Source organism: Phoxinus phoxinus (assembly GCF_949152265.1).
Source record: "Phoxinus phoxinus genome assembly, chromosome: 11".
NCBI classification, from domain to species: domain Eukaryota; kingdom Metazoa; phylum Chordata; class Actinopteri; order Cypriniformes; family Leuciscidae; genus Phoxinus; species Phoxinus phoxinus.
Genome location: NC_136886.1, coordinates 10,354,615 through 10,376,690, shown reverse-complemented (window position 1 = coordinate 10,376,690; position 22,076 = coordinate 10,354,615). Strand labels below are relative to the sequence as shown.

Genomic DNA, 22,076 nt, shown 5'->3' with positions numbered 1-22,076 from the left:
TTAAATCTGGAACTTGATTTTGCAGATACATACTTTGTCGACAAGAAAAATAAAGTTCCACACTCTAAAAGCACTATTAAATCCCGATTTTGGCATTTAGAGCTATGTAAGGTATTGGGAGGGACGATGAAATGCTTGTGCTCAAGGTTTGTTCAGGGCCTACTAAAAAGGTGTCAGGTAAAATTAAAGTCAGTGGAGTTATGCATAAATAGCATATGATGCACATACATTATAAAATAATTATTTAAACTGCTTGTGTCAATAAAAAATAGATACGGGGCTCTGTGGTTTTTGATGCCTATTTGATACACATATACAATTATTATTGTTTGAATTACTGCAGTCAATAAAAATGTAGATTCTTTGTAGATTTAGATTTTTTTTTAGTTTGTGCAATGAACAAAGGATATGAAAGTTCCAACCCTAGCAGGAGTTAATGCTGGGACACAGGGACTGTATTGTAACCCAGGCAACAGGTCAATGCCTCACTATATCCAAAAGCCTGTGTGGATTGCTAATGAGATCCCTGAGGTCTGATTTTGTGAGGCGAGAGGATGGAGGAACATGGGGATCAGCTGGCTGTCAGCAAGGCCTCCTGAGAAACCAGTACCCGAAAGAAGCGACAAAACATCAACCATTTCCACGAAACAAACTGTACATGAGGGGAAATGCACACCTGTATGTGAGACTGATCTAAACTAAAATGGCTGGTTTGAGGATTCTTGGAAGAGTAAGTGAAAGAACAGTGAGACAGAGGAAGTGTATGTGTGTGAGAGGGAAGGTGGAAAGAGAGAGGGATAAAAAGAGGGAATGGAGGAGGGAGGGTGGGGGCAATGACCTGAGGGATTACTGGCCCAAGGGAATGAGTTGCCAGGATTCTCCAGCACACAAACACTCTATTGTGCCTCTTGTCATTGCATCACATTTTCCCTCCAGACAAGAATATGGTAGTAGAAGGTTAATGATTTAACCCTTTAGCTGTCACTCCCCTTTTTGAGAATGGACATTAAAATGCACTATTCAAGCTAAAATGGTTGTAATTCAAGAATGCTTTGGAGTATAGACCTAAGTTTGGTCTTGTTTTAAAGGGAAAAAATTACAGATTATTGCTGATGTGAAAGCACTTCAAAAAATTAAAGTATAAAAAAGTTATGGAAGTTTAAATTTACATTAAATCCAATATAATTTATTTAATATTTTTATTTTATATAAAATATATATTTTACAAAATAGTTTTTACTATAAAATTACTATAAAATCAAAGCCAAAAATCTAACCAAGGTGTGTTCCAAATTTGAAGTTGATATCATAAAAATTGAAGTTCCCATGAGATTTTGTTTAGGCGTATTACCAAAAGTAGCCTCCGGGTGTCATTAAATTCCATTGAATTTAACTGTATGCATTCTGCCATAATAAATGTATCAATTTCTGTCCAAATATCACTTCTGTCACAAAATATGGAACATTGAGACTCAGACCTTTCTGACAATATGTGTTTTGTCAAGATTAGAAAATATTTTGATCATAAATTATGAAACATAATGATGCCCAAAAGGGGAGGAGCCTGATACAATAATTTAGAGTAATGTTTCTATGGTAACACAATGTCCAATTTCAAAACAGTTTTCACAGGATGAATTCTGAGATCGTAAGCTTTCAAATGATACCTAATTTATGATAACTACTAAAATATGTAATGTAATAAAAAAAGGCGATAAAAAAGATAATATCATATTTTAGAGGATAATATATATATATTATAATTTTTAGAAGATAATATAATTTTATAATTTTTTTATTGACAAATACTAGATTATATGTTTTCTTATGAAATTTTAGCATGAAAACCAACATTTTAATGACTAAAAGTGTGTGCGTCGACTTTTTTGTGACAAAGGTCAGAACTCCTGTTATGATGTAGATTTTTTTGAGGTGCGCTTTTGTCATAAATTCATCTATTACTGTTCCTGCATAATTTGTAACAAAAAACAGTGCTGAAATATCTATTAAGGAGTCTTAGACTTTTCCAACAATATATAGTTTGTCATGATTAATTTAGGATTTAATTGTAATATAGTGAGGTAAACGTAGGTGTCCCGTATACGGGACAGTGACAGTTAAAGGGTTAACAATCTAAGATTCTGAATTTGAGATATCATGTAACAGATTGGCGCCACATGACTGCATCATTCTCTTGTTGTGATAGCCTATGCGTGTGTCATAAGGACAGTGACCAAATGTATTGCTTCTATATTGTTTCTACGCGATTTTAAGACCAGGGCTTCAAGTTTAAGCACGATTTTGACAACGTTGAACATTTTAGATTCTTAAAATTTAAATAGGCCTAATTTAGTGAACTTTATCCAACCATGGCAGATGACAAATTATATATAAAAAATAAAAAAAAGACACTGTATAGCCTATTAAAATGCTGGAGAACGGACTACAACTTTCTCCATCATATCATCTCCCCGACTCCCCCCATTGGGTGGAAAATGTAGCGAGGTAATCACCGTTTCCTCTGAGACAAAAGTGTCTTCCTCAAGGGAGCGCATGACTGCTCAGAAAGCCGAATTCTGAGCTGCATTCAAATCTCAGATACATTTTTGTAACTTATTTTAGACACTTAAAAAGTATAATCGTTTAAACAGCAGTAAATATATTAATTCCAGATATGATTATCTCCCTTACAGATGAAAACTATTAAAAAACAATTTAATCAAATCACAATCATCAAACGACTGTGATTGGTCAAGCCTAGGCAGTGTTGAGAAAAGTAACAACTAACACGTGATAACTCCGTCCCCTTCGGTAGAGGCAGACAATAATTTACACCTGAATAATTCAGATGTAGGCTACATCTAAATAATAATTTAATTGAAAATACACAGTAAAGTGTTAAAATATAGGAGTTCATTTTTTAAATTATGTTAAATCCGACCAAACTAGGGGCAACATCCCTGTCCGCAAAGCCCCGCCCATTTCCACAACACTTGTTTCAAGTCGTCTTTTCGATAATCTCCCCCTATGGGTGAGTTTTCTCTGAGAGCCACACACACTGATAGACACTCTCCTAACCAGAGCCCCCAGCGTTGAGTGTGAACTTGAATGAGAGCTTGGTTTCTTCATCTAGCGCTTTAATTATACCGTTTCGCTGAGGTAAGGAGCGTTGTATTATAAACTTTAAACTCTCCGCTGGCTAACTTTACATATGTTTTACATTGTAACCTGGCTTTTGCTTTAGTCTTAGGCAATCATAGGCCTACGCTAATATTTTGATATTTAGACAGAAAGCATTAAGTTCTCCGTCTCAAGTGTGACTAATGAAGTGCTGGATGATGAGAGTCACCATAAATAAGCACTCGACATTGAGGACCGTGATGATGAGTCATGCTTTTCATCACGCCCACTCATATTCACACACTGTAATTAGATTCAATATTTGCAGAACAAACTATACTAGGAAAAATCCGATTCCAGGAAGGAAATGATTGAGTTTGAGACTGGCCATTGACGCTCATAATACTGTAGGCTACAGTTTAACAAATAAAATTGTTGATGTTTTTATTATGTGTATTGTATGCAAAAACGTCTAGACCCGTTGAGTAAGCTTTTTGTTCTCTACTGACAGCATAATGGCCAGAGAGTGACAGCTGCTAATCCTATTAGACCTGAGCTTCTCATGATGCCCCAAAACATAGCACAATCTTCAACACACAATGCATTTTGAAAAATTTTAATCATGTATTTGCTTGAAAATGATGTGGATTCATTTATGTAGATATTTCCCTTCTATGGTTAAATCTGCCTCTTGTCTGCCTAATAGCAGACAAGAGGATTTGACAAAGTGACCCTGTGTGGGTCAGCAGTATTACTGTAAAGCAGATGGTGTTCTCAGGTTTCCTTGAAATCTCCTTTAGATATGTGGTTAGATTGGCAGAGATGCCTATTTCAGCAGAAGCTGATTGCTCTTTCTTCATAATTTTCTTTTTTTTAGAAACATGTCTATCTTGAAGATACATGCTCGTGAGATTTTTGATTCAAGGGGCAACCCCACTGTAGAGGTGGACCTCTACACCGATAGAGGTGATTCCCCTTGACATTTCTTTCCAAATCGAGATTACTCAAAATGAAGATGTTCAGTATACACGCATTACAAGCAGAACAAATACTAATCTGCTGGTTTTAAAACAGGTTTGTTTCGAGCTGCTGTCCCTAGTGGAGCATCTACTGGAATCTATGAAGCATTGGAACTAAGAGACAACGATAAGTCGCGTTACCTGGGAAAAGGTAACTCTGCTTTTTCATGTCTCTAATGATTTAATCTGGTCTTACATCATTTATTGTACATTGTTTTGGAAATAACCAAAACTTGTCAAGCTAGATTTATTTACTGAACACAATGGACTGACTCTCTTTTACCAGCTATGTTTTTCTCTATTAGATTGGAAAGGAAAACTTATGAAATGTACTGATTAATTGGTTCAGCCTTGTGTTAACAGATACCAAGTTAACAAGTGATAAAACTTGTTTGTTTTTGGTTTGATGGGTCTGAATTTGCATGACACAGTCAACCCAGTGTCAAATTGTGTGACCTGAATTATGTACTATGACAAAATTATGTACATTTCTAAAAATGCTTGTGCATGTGATTCACATCAGTGAATAATGTAAGGATCTTTACTGTGGTACTTTAAAAAATGATTGTTAAAATGATTTAATGTGCAATATTTGCATGGAATAAATAAAGATTGTTCATGGCACTCGATTGGCTGACATTACAAATCATAAATAAACTGACATATCTGATATGTATAACTTTGTCATAGCAGCTAAACTAAGTAAGGGAATGTTAAGATGTGCATGTGTCTAACTGCAGCACCAGATTCAATCCACAATAACGTGTGCTTATATTTTGCTCATATATGCCATCTTTGTCTGTGCAATGTAGGTGTATCAAAGGCTGTTGAGCATGTGAACCAAACTATTGCACCTGCCTTGATCAGCCAGGTGGGTATTTTAGACTTTTATTATTAAACCAGTGTTGTAACTGTACATTTGTTGGGTTGGTAATGATTTGTTTTGTCTGTCTTGCTGTCTTTCTCTCTGTCACATAGGGAATTCCTGTAGTTGAGCAAGAAAAGATTGACCAGTTCATGCTGGAACTGGACGGAACTGATAACAAGTGTAAATCAGAATATTTACGTGTTTACACATTAACGGTAGAAAATAAATTGTGCTTTACATTAAAAGTTTCCTCTTAACAGTGTTGTTCTTAACCTATGTGGCATAGATCTTTAATTAGAGTGTGTTTGAGCTTAAAGAGCTTTTTAAGAGGGTATTTAAATTTAGACAAGCTTTTTTGTTGTTGTTGTTGTTGTTGTTTTTACAGTTTCTTACACACCTGGCCTGTAATGTGTTCACACTACCATTCAAAAATGTATGGCCAGTAATATTTTTTTTAAAGAAATTAATACGGTACTTGTATTCAGAAAAGGGTGAATTAAACTCATAAAAAGTATAATGTTACATTTATTTAAAATAAATGTTGTTCTAAACTTTCTGTTTTTTATATTTCATAATACTTCTGTTTTTACTGTATTTTTAATCAAATAAAAATGCATACTTGTTGAGTTTAGGAGACTTCTTTCAAAAACATTTAAAAAATATTACCACAAACCTTTGAATGGTAGTGTACATTTTAAAACATTGTCACAAAAATCCAAATCCAAACACAAAAGATAGTTTCCCAGTTTTTTGTGTGTATAAACCTGTAAACAAAAGTAAATATTATGAAATGTATCTAGTCATAATTCTTTGATTTCTGCATCTGTTTCTAACATCAGCTAAATTTGGTGCCAATGCCATCCTGGGTGTTTCCCTGGCTGTGTGTAAGGCTGGAGCTGCAGAGAAAGGTGTTCCTCTGTATCGTCACATTGCTGACCTTGCTGGAAACCCCGAGGTCATCCTGCCTGTGCCGGTGAGAAACAGAACGCTCTTGTATTTTAAACTGTACAATGAGCAAAAAGTGTAATGCCACTGGATTTTTCTGTTTAAATCTTAATAAACGTATGAAAGCAAATTATGGAAGAAAATGTTATGCTCCCATTGAGTTTTGCCATTTTCATTGTTTTACTATAAAGGCCTTTAATGTGATCAATGGTGGCTCACATGCTGGCAATAAGTTGGCCATGCAGGAATTCATGATTCTGCCGGTCGGGGCCAAAAGCTTTAAGGAAGCCATGCGGATTGGTGCAGAGGTGTACCACAATCTGAAGAATGTTATTAAGCAGAAATATGGCCAGGATGCCACCAATGTTGGGGATGAGGGAGGATTCGCACCAAATATCCTGGAGAATCAAGAAGGTATTTGAAAAAAAAAAAAAAAATCATACAGCTGTATCAAGACTGTACAGCTAAGAGAACTTATAACTTATATATTGTTTATAATAGCCCTAGAGCTGCTGAAGAGTGCCATCAGTAAAGCTGGATACACAAACGAGATTGTGATTGGCATGGACGTGGCAGCATCTGAATTCTATCGTGATGGAAAGTACGACTTGGACTTCAAGTCTCCCGATGACCCCGATCGATACATCAGCCCTGATGAGCTTTCTGACCTTTACAAAAGTTTCATTCAGGATTATCCAGGTATCCATCAGTTCCTTGCTCTCTTGCACTAATTACATTACTGATTTATTTCTTTGAGCTCAGACACTGAGATGTGAATCCATTTTTATTACTACTCCAGTGGTCTCTATTGAAGACCCCTTTGATCAAGATGATTGGGAGGCCTGGACCAATTTCACCAACAGCACGGACATTCAGGTGGTGGGAGATGATCTCACTGTCACAAACCCTAAACGCATTGCTAATGCAGTGGAGAACAAGGCTTGCAACTGCCTGTTGCTCAAAGTCAACCAGATCGGGAGTGTTACCGAATCCCTGCAGGCGTGAGTTCAAAACCCTGATAAAATTGTCAAAATCTTCACTTTTGTCAAAATATTTTCCAGATTTTCAGTGTAGAATTATATAGTTCAAAAAAAAAAATGTAACTCCTAAAAGAGATGTTTTGTGATGTTTTCTATTTGTAACAGATGTAAGATGGCTCAGTCCAGTGGGTGGGGTGTGATGGTGAGCCATCGCTCTGGGGAAACAGAGGACACGTTCATTGCTGACCTGGTTGTGGGACTTTGCACTGGACAGGTACAGTGTGCTCTAATCTTATTTTACTTAATTAAACTTAGAAACTTCAGTTTACAGTTATACTCAAGTGTACTTGACTGTTTTATTTTCCTCTTCTTCTTCAGATTAAAACAGGAGCCCCGTGCCGTTCAGAGCGTCTGGCCAAATACAACCAGATCCTTAGGTAAGCTTACAGTTGTGTTTATGATAATAAAAATATTAGTTGTTCTAAATGTATGGGCATTAATAAGCATATGTATTTTATGTCTTCTGCTTACCTGATTGCTTTCTTCATGCACAGAATTGAAGAGGAATTGGGGGATAAAGCTCACTTTGCTGGGAAGAACTTCAGAAATCCACTGAACTGAGACCAGCACAGCAGTTAGAACTACTTAACCTCATACTAATAGTTCAGTTCAAGATATGGCAATACCAACAGAAAGTAGTATGTGTTATGAATGATGATTTGGTTGTTACTGGGACCATTTAATCAAGTATAAAAACAACGAATCCTAAACTGTGTGATGGTGTATTTGGATGAGTGTTACATGCACTTGTGTGGTGGTGATGATGATGATGATGATGATGATGATGATGATTGTATTGCAAAGAAAGAGCAAACAGTATTTTCCTGTAAATGCTGCATAGCAGATTTCTGAGTTCTGTGCTTGTAATAGTCAATACTGTTCAAATAAAAACATTACCTCAACTAATGAGAGGCTTTTGTGTAGTATTTTAATTCAAATAGTCTCCCGTTTACCTATTAATGATGGAAATACCAATAATTTTTTATACACTTTGAATGCTTGATTCTAAATGGTTGATAGTTAGTTTTCTATAAGTGCATCGCAAGTAATTCCAGATAATGACAGCATTACAGTTCCATATCACTTATCCAAATTATTTAGGTTATTTAAAAGGGTTACAGCCGTAGGGATGTATTTTACAATACCAGTGGTAAAATAATACTTTCGGGCGAAAAAACAAACAAAAAACATGCAAAAAACTAAAATAAAAAGTAGATATATTACATTTAGCATTAATGTTGACATTGTTGATTTTGAAGAAGCCATTTCTTGATTGTGGTAGATAGAATTCCACTACTTTAATAATAGTAATAATAACAATAATAATACTAACATTACATTTTAAGATAATGGAATAATAATGTTAGTAGCCTATTATGTGTATGGTTTTATTTGATTTTTTATGGAATAGAAATGCACCACTGAAAATTAGTTTCAATCAAATTCACCGGCTTCTTGTTAACAGTAGGCTAATGGTAGAAATGTATGAAGCCATCTAAGCAGACGGCTGCATTTAAAGCGTCTAGCCTAATTCCACTGATCCGAAATAAATCCACCGTCTCTACAGTGGCAGCTAGTTCTTTAAATCTAAAGCACTGTATTTATATCTCATAACCCACACTAACTATAACAAGATATTGTTATTCTTCTCTTCTTGCATGGTGCCTTTCATCAAATATGCAAAGGAATGCCAACAAGTCTAGTGTGGTTAAATTTATTGGGACATCTATATTCGTGTGAATATTGACACGGGAGGATGGCCAAAGACATCTCCCTGAAGCTGATCTCCATAGACAGCGGACACGGAGATGATCCCATTAGCGCTGGCTGCAGCGGCACATGCTCAGTTATGCTTGTTGAAGTGGATCTCAGTAGGCTGTGCGTGAACACTGAGGTCATCGCCTGCGCTGAGGAAAAAATACTCAGCGCAGCCTCCATTTTGAGTAGTATGAAATAGAGGAAAGCATAGTTTTGAGCCGCCGCCGACGCTGCAAACAAACTGTAAACACTAGCGAAACGGCCGCTGCCATGGACGACTTGTTCAGTCCGCGAAGGTTTGTTGCTTCTTCTTATTACAGATTAATGCTTTTGCGCGCGCCAGCGCTTCTTGCGAAACCCGGAATACTTTTGCATTCTAGTGCAAATCGAGACGATTTTGAACTTGACAGCTCGTCTCGCTCGGCCACACATACCACACACACACCACACACACACACACACACACACACACACACACACGCAAAGGCCAGCTAGGAGCCTGACAAGATAAAATGGGGCAGATGTTGTGGTACTGTTGCTGACTGCTAAGTATGTAATGCATGTTGAACGTGGTGCTGCTCTTACAGATTAGTTTTGTTTGTCTGTTCTGCAAATATTTGTTCAGCAAATTGTGATTTTTAGCATACTATTTTCTTTCGCGGACAGCGAACGAACATTATTTGTGCATATCACACTCTTTAGTTCAACACACTGATTTTGATTTGCACTTTATAGACACTGCACGGAGCAATGTAATGATTTATGTGTAAATATATGAACTGGACGTCCAAGCCCCCGTTTATATAACCTTTGGAGGGAACGGAGCAGTCGGACGCTGATTGGCTGGTTATGCTCTGTAGGCGGGATTTGGATTGATCATCGCGACTGCTGATAGGCAAATCACATTTTATGATTAACACTGAAAGGAGGCGATTTAAAAGGGTGGAAAATAGTGACATGAAGCTCACATGACAAGTTTTTCCAACAGTATGTTTCTGATAAATATGGTGTTTGTATTCATGCATTGTTAATTACAGGCATAATTTTGTACTATTTACATGTGGAATATTGGCTGTAAGTTTTTGCTTCCTTGAAATTTCAATGTATTAATTGATGTAGCCTACTTACACATCCATATTTCAACTAATAAATAAAATTTGGTCATTTAGGCAGCTGAACAGCACGCAAGGAGAGATTCGAGTAGGACCAAGTCATCAGGTAAAATGAGTTTTGAGATTCCAAAAGTATTTGCAGATCTATGGCATGCAGTGTTTTAAAGGTGCACTAAGTAATATTTGATCATTAAAAAAGTTTTACATAAATAAAGAAATGCTATACCAGCATGTCATTCCGGAAGTTGCTAGTAAACAAATGTATCTGCGCTGAAAGTTCAAAACCACTGGTACTTTTGGGACAAATCATAGCCAGCTAAAAGTTGACAAAACCTATTTACTGATTGCACCTTTAAACGTCCTTAAATAAACTCTGTTAACCTTTTATTTTTGACCGTTATGTTGTCATGATCAAATGTATGCAGGCCAAGCTACCTGAATTACAGCTGTCACCTGCACATAGAACAGAGTCTGTCACAGAAAATGAGGAGCTGGTGTGGGCACCTGGGGTCAATGACTGTGACCTTCTCATGTACCTGCGGGCTGCCAGGTAATGGCTGCTTTCTGGATGCCAGTTATTATTCACCGTTTACATTTTTCTTCATAATCGCTTGAGGTTAGCCTATATCTAAAAAAGGGAACTGAGGTGTCTGTGGATGGTGTGTGATTCAACATATCCTTCTACATTTTTGTTTCGTGTTCTCTATATAACAGGAGCATGGCAGCTTTTGCAGGGATGTGTGATGGAGGTTCAACGGAGGACGGTTGTCTTGCAGCTTCACGGGATGATACCACATTGAATGCTTTAAATACGGTCAGTGCTCGTAATTTTTATGTGTATGTGTGCTATGTTTTGTCAAAAAAGAAACTTAATGATTTAATTCAATTTGTTGTAGTGTTTTTAGCAAATATACGATGTAAGTATTATTAAAGGTAGGGTCGGCAATTTTCGGAAAGGCTAGCAATAGCGAGCTAGCTCTGAAAGCTTGAGATCCCACCCTTACTTCAGAGTGTCTCAAGCCACGCCTCCTCCAAAACGTATGAACGCATACAGCTAGGAGCTAACAAAAGCGTCACGAGAGACGTCTCAAATGTCTGATGTCTCAAAGCACATAACATTATAATAATAATGAACAAAAACAACTTAAAGAGCACTGAACTGTTCCACCTGACTGCTGCAGGTTCATTTCGGCATTGATAGTTTTTAAAACGCATAAATTTGAGTCACAAACCTCTTTGAGTATAACGTCACGGGTTTCTTCGCGGTAGTTATAGCATGAATGTAAGCTCGTTGTTTTGCTTCAGGAGGAACTGTAAAATGTGGCTGCTGTTTAATTTGCGGTGCTCTGTGACTGACGTCTGTCTAACTCTGCATAGCATGAAATGCACTGATGACGTGTGATGTCTGCATGAGCAGGTGCATGGAGGTATGGAAATACATATGTTGACAGGCAGATAGGACATCGTATTATTGAATTCGGACCGTATGCAATGGTTGGACGAACATTTTATGGTCCTACGCCTTCCGCAGACGATATATATAGGTATATATAGACTACTTAACTTAGTGATTGCTGTCAGGATGTGAAGAGACTTTCAACCAGCATAACAAAAAAAATTCTGGAGTAAATCAACTACCCTGCCTTTAAATAAAGATTGTAATATTTAAATTCGTAACTTGTAACTTTAATTTGTTTTGCGCACAGCTCCACGAAAGCCAATACGATGCAGCCAAAGCCCTGCAGTGTCTGGTGAAGAAACCAGTTCCAAAACTCATTGAGAAATGCTGGTCAGAAGATGAAGTGGTGAGAAAGTGTTTGGGTTTGGATTTGGGTTTTTTCACTTGTACCATCTCATTTTTCACTGATAAAACCTGGTTATAGTGGAATGTAGAAATGTGAGACTAGAACTTTTCGAAATGTATTACTTAAGAATCATCAATCTGTTAATATGTTCAATTACAGAAACGGTTTATCAAAGGTCTTAGACAGTATGGCAAAAACTTCTTTAAGATCCGTAAGGAGCTACTGCCTAGTAAGAAAACGGTATGGAAACCTGCCATTTCAAATCTGACTTAAATTGTGTCGTTTGTGAAATTGAAGAGTTTTTTTTACAACACATTTGTCCTCTCAGGGTGAGCTGATCACATTCTACTACTACTGGAAGAAAACTCCTGAAGCTGTGGCATCACGACCTCATCGGCAGCAGAGAAGACAGCCGGTGTCCCGCAAAGTGAAAACTCGCAACTCGACAGCTGCAGCCAATGCAACATCTCGCACTTCCTCCAGTAAGTGCTGCACTATGCGCCATATGTCTGTTCATTTTTTGCAGGCTGTCCAAACATGATAGCAAGTCTGATACAGTTATAATTTAAAGGAAGTATTTCCACACGAAGAACTGTTAATCATTTTTGTATTTTCTGTCCGTCTGTAGTGGAGCTCAGTTCAGCCAGTGAAGATGATCTGGACAGTGAGGATAGTGAGCAGGGCAGTAAAGGACAAGCCTGCAGTCACTGTCTATCCACTAGTAAGTTTTTCATCCTCCTTCAGGCCTCTATTTTGAGAATGCTGTATATACTGCATTTCATCATTTGTTGACCATATGCATGTATCTATCACCATCATGCTGTTCTGAAAGTGACTTTCTGCTGTACTTGGTTAGTTACCCTACATTGGATTCAAATTGCTTAGGTTTGCAATACTTCTTAACAGATAAGAATTTACTTTATTTGCATAATGTATGTTCCTGGTCTTGTGAAAATGTTTGTTCCACTTTTCACAATCCAATCAATTCCCAATGGATATAAGTCAAGTCCTAAATTTGTATTCTTTTTAAAATTTTAGTTTTATTCAGCTTTCTATTCATCAAAGAATTGATAAAAAACGGTTCTCAGAAAAATATTGAGTAGCGCAACTGTTTTTAACATTGATATTAGTAATAAATGTTTCTCGAGCAGCAAATCAGTATATCAGAATGATTTTTGAAGGATCATGTGACTTTGGAGACTGGAGTAATGATGCTGAAATTTCAGCTTTGCCATCACAGGAATAGAATATGAAATTTTAAAGTATATTGAACCATTATTTTAAATTGTAATAATATTTCACAATAATACTTTTATACTGTATTTTTTAAGTAAATAAATGCATCCTTGTAGACTAGAGCATATGAGACTTCTTTAAAAAAATTATAAAATTTTACCAACCCTAAACTTTTGAACGGAAGTGTACTTTACACATTACGAAAGTATAATGGTTTGCTGCTCTTGTGACTTCTGTAAATACTTTTTATTTGTATGAGACTTTTCTTTTGAAATAACTCGCACAACATAAAATTAATATGTTTCTTTCAGACTCCAAAGACTGGCAGCATGGAGGGAGAGACAATATCTTGCTGTGCTCTAGTTGCCACTCTCACTTCAGCAAGCATCGGCGCCTGCCACCTGTTCCCAAACCAGCAGATCCGCCCTACCTCTTCAAACCTGTCAAAGAAGAGGAAGAGGGTGTCAGACATGGGATGAAGACCCGTCGGAGCCGGGTTCCACCTCATGTAGGTCTAACTTGCGCATTAGTGCTCAGGGAATTGTGTAAAGAGTAGTCTGCTTAATTTAGTCTTATGTCTCTTATGTCTCTACATGTAGATGTCATCTCTTCGAAGTGGGCGCAACAGACCAACCGGAAGTCCCGACAGGGCCATGTCTCCCACCGTCGAGGATGTGCGATCTAATGGACAGTCTCCCAGAGCCAGTTCCACTGCTATGGCAACCAGGGCTTCCAGTTCTGAAATCAAGAATGGAGTGGTTGGAAAGACCAACAAGGTAGTGGTAAAAAGGAGCCTGCTTTGTTTAGAGTTTGAAAAGTGTGTATTTATCCTTTTTGTGTGGTTTAACCTGTTCATTTTCAAATGTCTTTATTATTAAACTTTAGAAGATGAAAGTAGAGGCGTCTATAGTTAAGGGTGTTAAAAGACCGAGAGAGTCAGCTGCTCCAGATGCCGATGAACCGGAAAGGAAAAACATGAAACAGCCCAAGAATCAGGTAAGGGGAACGGTTTCTCTTTTTTACTTCTTTAGGGTTGGTTTCTTTAAAAAAAATCAGAGTATTAAGTCCTAAGTTTTAAAAACTAAAAATCAAGCGATAAAACTTGTGATTTTTAGTTATCAGTACTATATTGTTATCATTACTATGTTGGTTATCAGCAACTCTTTTTTTTATTTTTTTTTATATATATATATATATATATATATAAATGATTTTAACTGTGCTTGTTCATTTCCAACATTTTTTACATTTAGATTGCCATCATCTAATGCTTACCTAAGTCCGACAGATGGCAACAGACACTTCGTCAGGTTTTTTCGGATCAGTGTGTTACCCCTGTCAGTGTCTGTTGGCGTCTGTTGGAGCTGTTTTCACCTATTGAACAAGCTGAATCCGCGCTTGTCTGCGCTGGTCGGCGTCTGTCGGTGCAGTGTGAATTGGCCCTTTCAGAAAAGACACTAATAATATATATATATATATATATATTAGGGGTGAAACGGTTCAACTTACTCTTCAGTCATCACAGTTCGGGTTTGGATGTGTAAACACACAAAACTTCTTACACATGTGTGCAGTTCACTTTCGCTTAAATGTTTAAGTATACATTAGTGGAACTCTGTCTGTCTGCTTTTGTTTTATTCACCAAACAACATTATAGATGCGTCGTCAGATTTGAGATTAACCTTGGTGCAAGTGCGTGCTGAGCTGTGGGTGGAGATCAGTTTGATTTTATTATCGAGAACCCTTAACACCCCTAATTTTTATATATATATATATATATATAAATAATTTATATATGTGTATATATAAATAATTGCAGTTACTATAAGCAGTGTTTCTCTAATCCAGGATGGTCCCGATTCTCCATCAGAAGGTGAGGGTGAAGGCGAGAGCTCCGATAGCCGCAGTGCCAATGACGATGGCAGCAGTGACACTAAAGACATTGATCAGGACAACCGCAGTTCCTCCCCCAGCCTGGCCAGTCCCCTGCAAGCCAACGAAAGTGACTCTGACTCCCCAGCGCCACCCCCTGCACCTGGTGCAAACCCACAAACCCTTCCCCAGCAGCCTGCTGCGACCCCTACAACACACGTCCCATCTGAAACGCCATCATCTCCTCAGCCCTCTCTGCTTGCATCCTCATCCGCACCTTCACCTGGAGCTTCTACCGCCACCTCGAAGGCAACATCCATAGAGGTTTCTCAGGAGGTTCCATCTCCAACCACTTTCAGAAGTGGTCCCAGGGGACCCGAAGCATCGAACTCTTATTCAAACTCCTCGTCTCAGCAGGTGCAGTGTCCAGGGCAGGGGCAGTCATTCCCTGTGCTGCCCCATTATCAGCACAATCCAGGTCAGCTGCAGAGTCCTTCGTCTGGGGCGAATCAGGCACCAGGGTTTGCTTCCAGACTGCTGCACCTTCAAAAAGAAAGTCCTCTTCCTCCTACAACAGCAACCCAAATCAAGCCCCCTCCAACCACTCCAATTCCACCTTCTCACAAGCAGCCTCCTCACCTTTCTGCACCTCCACCCCATTTCCTGCAGATCCACCCCAATTTGCCTCCCCCTCCTGCTCTAAAACCTCTTGCTTCCTTGCCCTCACAGCACTTGCCTTGTTCCCAGCCTCCTCCACTTCATTTAATTCCACAAAATCACCCTGCTCAGCCTTCCGTTCTGACTCAGTCGCAGAGCCAGCAGGTCAAAGGTCACACCAGTGGTGCCCCTCCGGCTTGTTCTAACCAATCGCTTCCCCAAAATCGCCCTGCTCCTGAGTCCACTGCTTCATTCCCTCTTTACACTTCTCCCATCCCTGGCCCTGCCCATCAGCCCTCCACATCTTCCTCTGCAAGCACTCCTGTTGGACAAGCTCATATCAAAGAGGAGCCCATTGATGAGGAGGAGGAGTGTGATAGCCCGCCTCCCCCTCGCAGAAGTCCCTCTCCTGTACCGACAGTTGTTGACATACCCAGCCATGCAAGTCAGTCAGCAAGGTATGGAGATCACATTTGTCAAGATTATAATTTTTGTTAAAATATTATGAAATGAAAAATATGAATAAACTGTTTTTCTAATGTAGTAGTAGTCTAAAATATGTTTTAAATAAATATGTTTTAATAAAATATTTTTAAAAAAAGTTTAAGGTAAAAATCATTTATCTTGTATTTCCTTTTCAAATTTCAAAATGGCATTCACTAAGACTTTACAATTCTTTTGTCAATTTCAGATTTATCAAACACCTCAACCGAGGCTACAACTCCTGCTCTCGCACAGACATGTACTTCACCCCCTTAGCCTCCTCAAAACTGGCTAAAAAACGAGAGGAAGCTGCCGAAAGATCCAGAAGAGAAGCAGAGCTGAGCGCTCGACAGGGACGTGAGAGAGAAAGAGAAAGAGAGCGGGAGAGGGAGAGGGAAAGGGAAAGGGAGAGAGAAAGAGAGCGGGAGCGAGAAAGGGAGAGAGACTCTGATAAAAACTCTGTAAGTATATGTAGCATTTACTTTTGAATTTTGAGAGAGAAAATTTTTAGTTTACCTAAAATGAAACCTAGTTTTCAGCTTATTAAATTTATTTTACTTTGTGACATTGTCATGATGGCAATTTCCCCTCAAATTCTCCTTACTGCAAAAAAAAATCTCATGCCAATTGTCAAGTATTTATGCATCATGATAGTATTTCTTGTTCTGTTTCTGCTTTTATTAGATCGTCAATTTATGAATAAATAAACGTGTGAATGTAATATTAATTGAAAATAAAAAAACAGTCTTGTTCCTAAAAATAGGCTTAATTTTCTTATACAATTTAAACAATATAAAGATAATTTTCTAATTGTATATTTTCTTATAAAAAAACGTATTTTTGCTTTAGAAAAAAATCGATAGAATTTTTAAGATCTTGCTTTAAAGAAGTTAATATAATAAACCTTTTTTTACATAGCGGGCTTCAAGCTCATCCCATGATGGCCGCATAAGTGAGCACTTGCTTGCTGCCCATGTGCAACCCGGCCGTCCGTCATTCGAACCGCCTCCACCCACCACCGTGGCTGCTGTTCCTCCATATCTTGGCCCTGACACTCCAGCCCTCCGCACGCTCAGCGAGTACGCTCGCCCCCACGTCATGTCGCCCTCCAACCGCAACCATCCTTTCTTCATGCATCTTGGGCCAGGTGAGCACCTGTTAGCTTATCACATGCCGGGGCTCTACGCAGCAGACCCAGCCCTTCGAGAGCGAGAGCTTCGTGAGCTTCGAGAGAGAGAGATCCGAGAAAGAATGAAGCCTGGATTTGAGGTGAAGCCGCCGGAGCTAGAGAACCCACTTCATCCATCGGCAAATCCTATGGAGCATTTTGCGCGCCACGGTGCCCTGCCTCTTCCTCATGTGGCCGGACCTCATCCCTTTGCCCAGTTCCACCCAGCCATGGAGCGCAACCTAGCGGCTCCTCCTCGGCCGGAAATCAGCTACGCCGAGCGCTTGACTGCTGAACGGCTCCATGCTGAAAGGATGGCCTCCGTTGCAGCTGGTGACCCTGTTGCACGGCTACAGATGCTTAATGTTACTCCACACCACCACCAACACTCACACATACACTCCCATCTTCATCTGCACCAACAGGACCCTCTTAACCAAGGTGAGAATTTCAATGATATAGGCAAAAACAGTAATCAAGCTCAGTATTTCTCAACTCCAGTCCTCGGGTCTCTCCTCCCAGAATGTTTTAGATGTCTCCCTATTCAACAGACTAAGAAGCTGATGAGCTGAATCAGATGTTTAAATTAGAGAGACATCTAAAATATTCTGGTTGGTGGGTCCCCAGGACTGGAGTTGAGAAACGCTGATCTAGATTACATACTTTTAATAAAGTATATGGAAATGTTGACATCTTTGTTTTTCAGGTCAAGGGCCTCATCCTCTGGACCCATTGGCTGCTGGCCCCCCTCTGGCACGATTCCCTTACCCACCTGGTGCCATCTCCAACCCTCTACTCAGTGAGTTACCCCATGAGCACGAAATGCTCCGCCACCCTCTGTTTGGTGAGTCACCAAAGAGACTCCCGTTTCATAATAAAAGAAAGTTAACATTTCTAACCCATATAGCCAGGCCCACATGTAATCCCAGGCCCACCGCTGAGCCGAATCGGAACACCAAACCCTTTTGATTTGTACATCTTTATTGCTTGCATGCTTCTTAAACTTTCAGCAGCCAAGTGAGTGTAGTACTCTTAGCTTTTTTAAAACACATTTAACTGTTTAAATCCATTCTGTGGAATTAGTATTTAAGATTAATTTTTTTATATATATATATATATATTTTAGTTTGTAATACATTTTTCTTTTATGTAGTCTCTTTATTCACAGAGGCTGCATTTATTTGATCACAAATACAGTAAAAACAGTAATATTGTGAAATATATTTTCAGCATCATTACTCCAGGCTTCAGTGTCACATGATCCTTCAGAAATCATCCCAATATGCTGATTTGGTGCTCAGGAACCACTTATTATTATTATTATCAATGTTGAAAACAGTTCTGCTGAATATTTATGTGGAAACGGTAAAACATTTTTTTTTAGGATTCTATGATAAACATAAGGTCATAAGAACAGCATTTATTTGAAATAGAAATCTTATAGAAACATTATACATGTCTGTACTGTCACTTTAATGCATCCTTGCTGAAAATAATAATAATATATTTATATATATTATTGCTGTCAATGTATGCAATACATTTTTTCCAGTTTAAAGTGTTAAAAATATGTAACGCAATTAACGCAACATCCGTTTTTTCTGTCATCCTTGAGCTAGCGTTACATTATATAATCATGCTCTTATTCACGCAAATGCTTTTAAACCATTCAAGTGCCACAAGACAAACGAGAACGTGCTCTGTGAATGTCCTGTCTATAATGCTATTATATAATTTAAATATAATATTCTATAATAATTATGCCAAAATGTCAGTTTTGTCGAGTACCCTCACAAGAGCAGTCTTAAAGAGTTGTGAGAAAATGAAACGCATGTGATATCCACGTCATGTGCAGTGCGGCAAATCTTAAAGTGACAGCAGCCACTAATGCTGTCTGTCATTAATGTTAATCAAAGAACAAAGGTAACAGAGAAAATTACTCACTGCTCTTGACTACATAACTTTTGTAGCTTTAATAAGGATTAATCTATATTTAATTTTTGCAGTGCAGACTGTTTGATAACTTTCAGTTATTCAGTTTCTGTATACATCAGTATTCAGAGACATCAGTAACAGTATTATTAGTATTAGATACTGGCCTTCATTCATAAAAAGATGCCATTAAACAAATATTTAAAATATACTGTCTTTATGCTGTTTCTACATTAATTTGGAGATAACTGAAATGATTACCGGTACATTATAAAATATATTAAAAAACATATAAAAACGATTAATGATTAATCACAGAAAAAGTGTAATTTTAATCTAGTCAATTGTTTCGATTGATAGCACTAATTTAAATATATATATCTTACTGACCCCAAACTTTTGAATGGTACTGTATAATATATACAATTTATACGTATAGTATATACACCAGAGCAAATAAAAGGGTTCCGTTGCCAAGATTCCGTCTGGGCCTGTCTTTTGCTTATGATAAACTGTCTAGTCTGGACTAGAAGGAACAACTCAAGTATTGTTTTCAGTATTATTGTGTCACATAGAGCTTACATTTGGTTGCTATGACTTGCTATTAAAATCAATTACTTTTTTTTAACATTGTGACAATGCATACTTGATAATTATAATAGTCAGTCAAGGTAAAAAAAAAATGCATCTGTGGATTTTTTTATTCTTTCAAATAATTAGGCCCTAAATTAAAATCCAATAACAATGCCTTGTTTTCATTACTCAAAGAGCCAAAATGGTTAAATAAACAAAGAAAAATGGCTAAAATGCACATGTAATAATGTTTGTCAACCTATTGTTGTTTTATTGTTGCTTCATAATGCAATGTTTTGTGTCTTTCTCTCAAAGGAGCACAATTCAGAGAGTTACCAGGACCCCTGGCTCCGATGTCTGCTGCGCATCAGTTGCAGGCGATGCAGGCACAGTCAGCAGAGCTGCAGAGGCTGGCACTGGAGCAGCAGTGGCTACATGGACATGCACATTTACACAGTGCTCCTCTCCCCAGCCAAGAAGACTACTACAGGTGAACCACAGAGACCTTTAAGAGTTAGTCACACAAAAATGAAAATTCTCTCATTAATTGCTCGAAGACACCATAAAAGTAATCCATGTGACTCCAGTGGTTTAACCTGAATTTTATAAAGCGACACATGTGCTTTGGTTGTGCAAAAAAACATAATTTATTGCTTTATTTACAAAATATTAAGCTCCAATCCGCATTGGTGAGAGCACCACGTGTTGCATGTTGTGTTGTTGACTCGAAAGCAAATTTTGTTGCGTGAACACACATTGGGAGATTCATATTTTGTAAATAAAGTGGTAAATTGTTTTTTTGCACAAACAATGCACTTGTGTCGCTTCATAAAACTGAGGTTAAACCACTTGAGACACATTCATTACTTTAATGATGTCTTTACTACCTTTCTGGGGCTTGAAAGTGGTAGTTGCATAGGCTGTCAATAGAGGGAGAATAAGCTCTGATTTCATTAAAAAGATCCTCATTTGTGTTCCGAAGATGAACGAATGTCTTAAAGGTTTGGAATGACACGAGGGTGAGTAAATAATGCCAGAATTTTCATTTTTGGGTGAACTATCCCTTTTAATGTGCTGTTCAAGAATGCATGTGTAAATAAGCTCTTGGCAAGTTGTTTTGATGGCATTTATTTTTCTTTAAAAACGCACGTGCTGATGAGTCATTTACAATATGACAAGGAACGTTTTCATCACTACTGTTCTCTACTTTTGCTCATAAAATTAAAATAAGTTGTGTTTGTGACATTAATGTCAGCCTACAGTACACAGAAGATTTTTTTTATTACCTTTTTACTTAGATTTTTAAGTGACTATAAATTATACTGTGGTCTCTTTGACAGCCGTCTGAAGAAAGAGGGAGACAAGCAGTCCTGAAATGAACAAATCCTCCACTGTGGATTACAAAGTGATTCTGTTTTCAGGGTATCAGGCCTTTTGTTTCAGAAAACCCAACATGGGGTTATCCCTGTTTTGGCACTTATAAACATTTGACCGACTCCTTTGTGCTGTAGGAAATAACTAGCCTTTTGGAGCACAGTGAATTTGCTTTCCTTGCATGAACACTATTTAGAAACTGTTTCTGTCAGAAATGCAATTCCCATGAAATGTCGTTATTGTGCTAAAAGCACAGTACTGTAGATTTACTAAGTATTTGAGAAGTGCTGTCCAATTTCCAGAGTTTATCACAGTATAGTTTCAAAGTTTATTGAAACATTCATTTTAAGATTGTAAATATTATATGTTTAAAATAATATATTAACTGGTGGAATTTAAAAGTTGCAATGATAGATTTGGATACAAAAACTTCAGATGACCTGTGTGCAAAAAGTGCATGCTTTACTCTATCCTTCCTTTTCTGACGGCCTCTTCATCTATACCTCAGAGTACTCATCAATATAAAACCCACCTGTAGTAAACTCTACAATACCTTATTCTTTCAGTAATTTAGCTTTTTACCATTTGATTTAATTATGTAAACCAAATGCAGCCTGAGTATTAGCATGTTGACTGTAGTGTTGATCTTGCCCTGCCTGGAAACAGAGCTTGTCCGGCTCTACAGAACAGTTGCTTCACTGCCATGTTCATACGATGCTGCAGAAGACCAATCAGGCTGACATACAATACACCTGCTTGCAGTATTTACCACCATGCTTAAGGACACAAAGTGATAGGGCAGGTCAGTTCCTGGGTTAACCCTACATGGGACAGGAAGTTAATTTATAAAGGGTCTATAGTTAGCAATAAAATGCATATGGCGTATTTAATGGTATCCTCACTATCCGCTTCAGCCCTAGCATGTGCAATTGGCCAATTAAACAAATGGGCTACTGTTTAGTAAGTTACATTTTTATAGTCAGGCTGGTTGGGAAGGAGCACAGCATTCTCAGAATAATATGACGTTCATTATAAACACAATAAAGAAAGAAGGGTAATATTGTGACCGTTTAATGCAATACAAGTGTATTGTTGTGCACTACTATTAATTGTT

At 38.0% G+C, this 22,076-nt stretch overlaps 2 protein-coding genes across 3 annotated transcripts; both read left to right on the top strand.

The window, feature by feature from the left end:
* The first annotated feature begins 3,020 nt into the window (after positions 1-3,020).
* Positions 3,021-7,902, top strand: eno1b (enolase 1b, (alpha)). The gene is made up of 12 exons (XM_079627861.1): positions 3,021-3,159; positions 3,998-4,086; positions 4,195-4,290; positions 4,952-5,010; positions 5,118-5,187; positions 5,847-5,980; positions 6,144-6,366; positions 6,454-6,651; positions 6,752-6,953; positions 7,098-7,206; positions 7,311-7,369; positions 7,487-7,902. Exons 2-12 carry the CDS (start codon positions 4,002-4,004, stop codon positions 7,551-7,553), a joined length of 1,302 nt encoding a protein of 433 aa, XP_079483987.1. The 5' UTR covers positions 3,021-3,159; positions 3,998-4,001; the 3' UTR covers positions 7,554-7,902.
* An 858-nt stretch (positions 7,903-8,760) lies between these two features.
* Positions 8,761-22,025, top strand: rereb (arginine-glutamic acid dipeptide (RE) repeats b). 2 transcript variants are annotated; one of them, XM_079627816.1, is made up of 17 exons: positions 8,761-9,046; positions 9,920-9,968; positions 10,288-10,412; positions 10,577-10,676; positions 11,569-11,667; positions 11,827-11,907; positions 11,996-12,149; positions 12,296-12,388; positions 13,215-13,411; positions 13,503-13,679; positions 13,789-13,899; positions 14,752-15,890; positions 16,124-16,376; positions 16,834-17,524; positions 17,790-17,882; positions 19,904-20,078; positions 20,929-22,025. In XM_079627816.1, exons 1-17 carry the CDS (start codon positions 9,021-9,023, stop codon positions 20,960-20,962), a joined length of 3,597 nt encoding a protein of 1,198 aa, XP_079483942.1. In that variant the 5' UTR covers positions 8,761-9,020; the 3' UTR covers positions 20,963-22,025. The 2 variants fall into 2 exon arrangements, with proteins under 2 accessions (XP_079483942.1, XP_079483941.1); XM_079627815.1 differs by having other exon boundaries at positions 17,790-17,927.
* Positions 22,026-22,076: the final 51 nt, after the last annotated feature.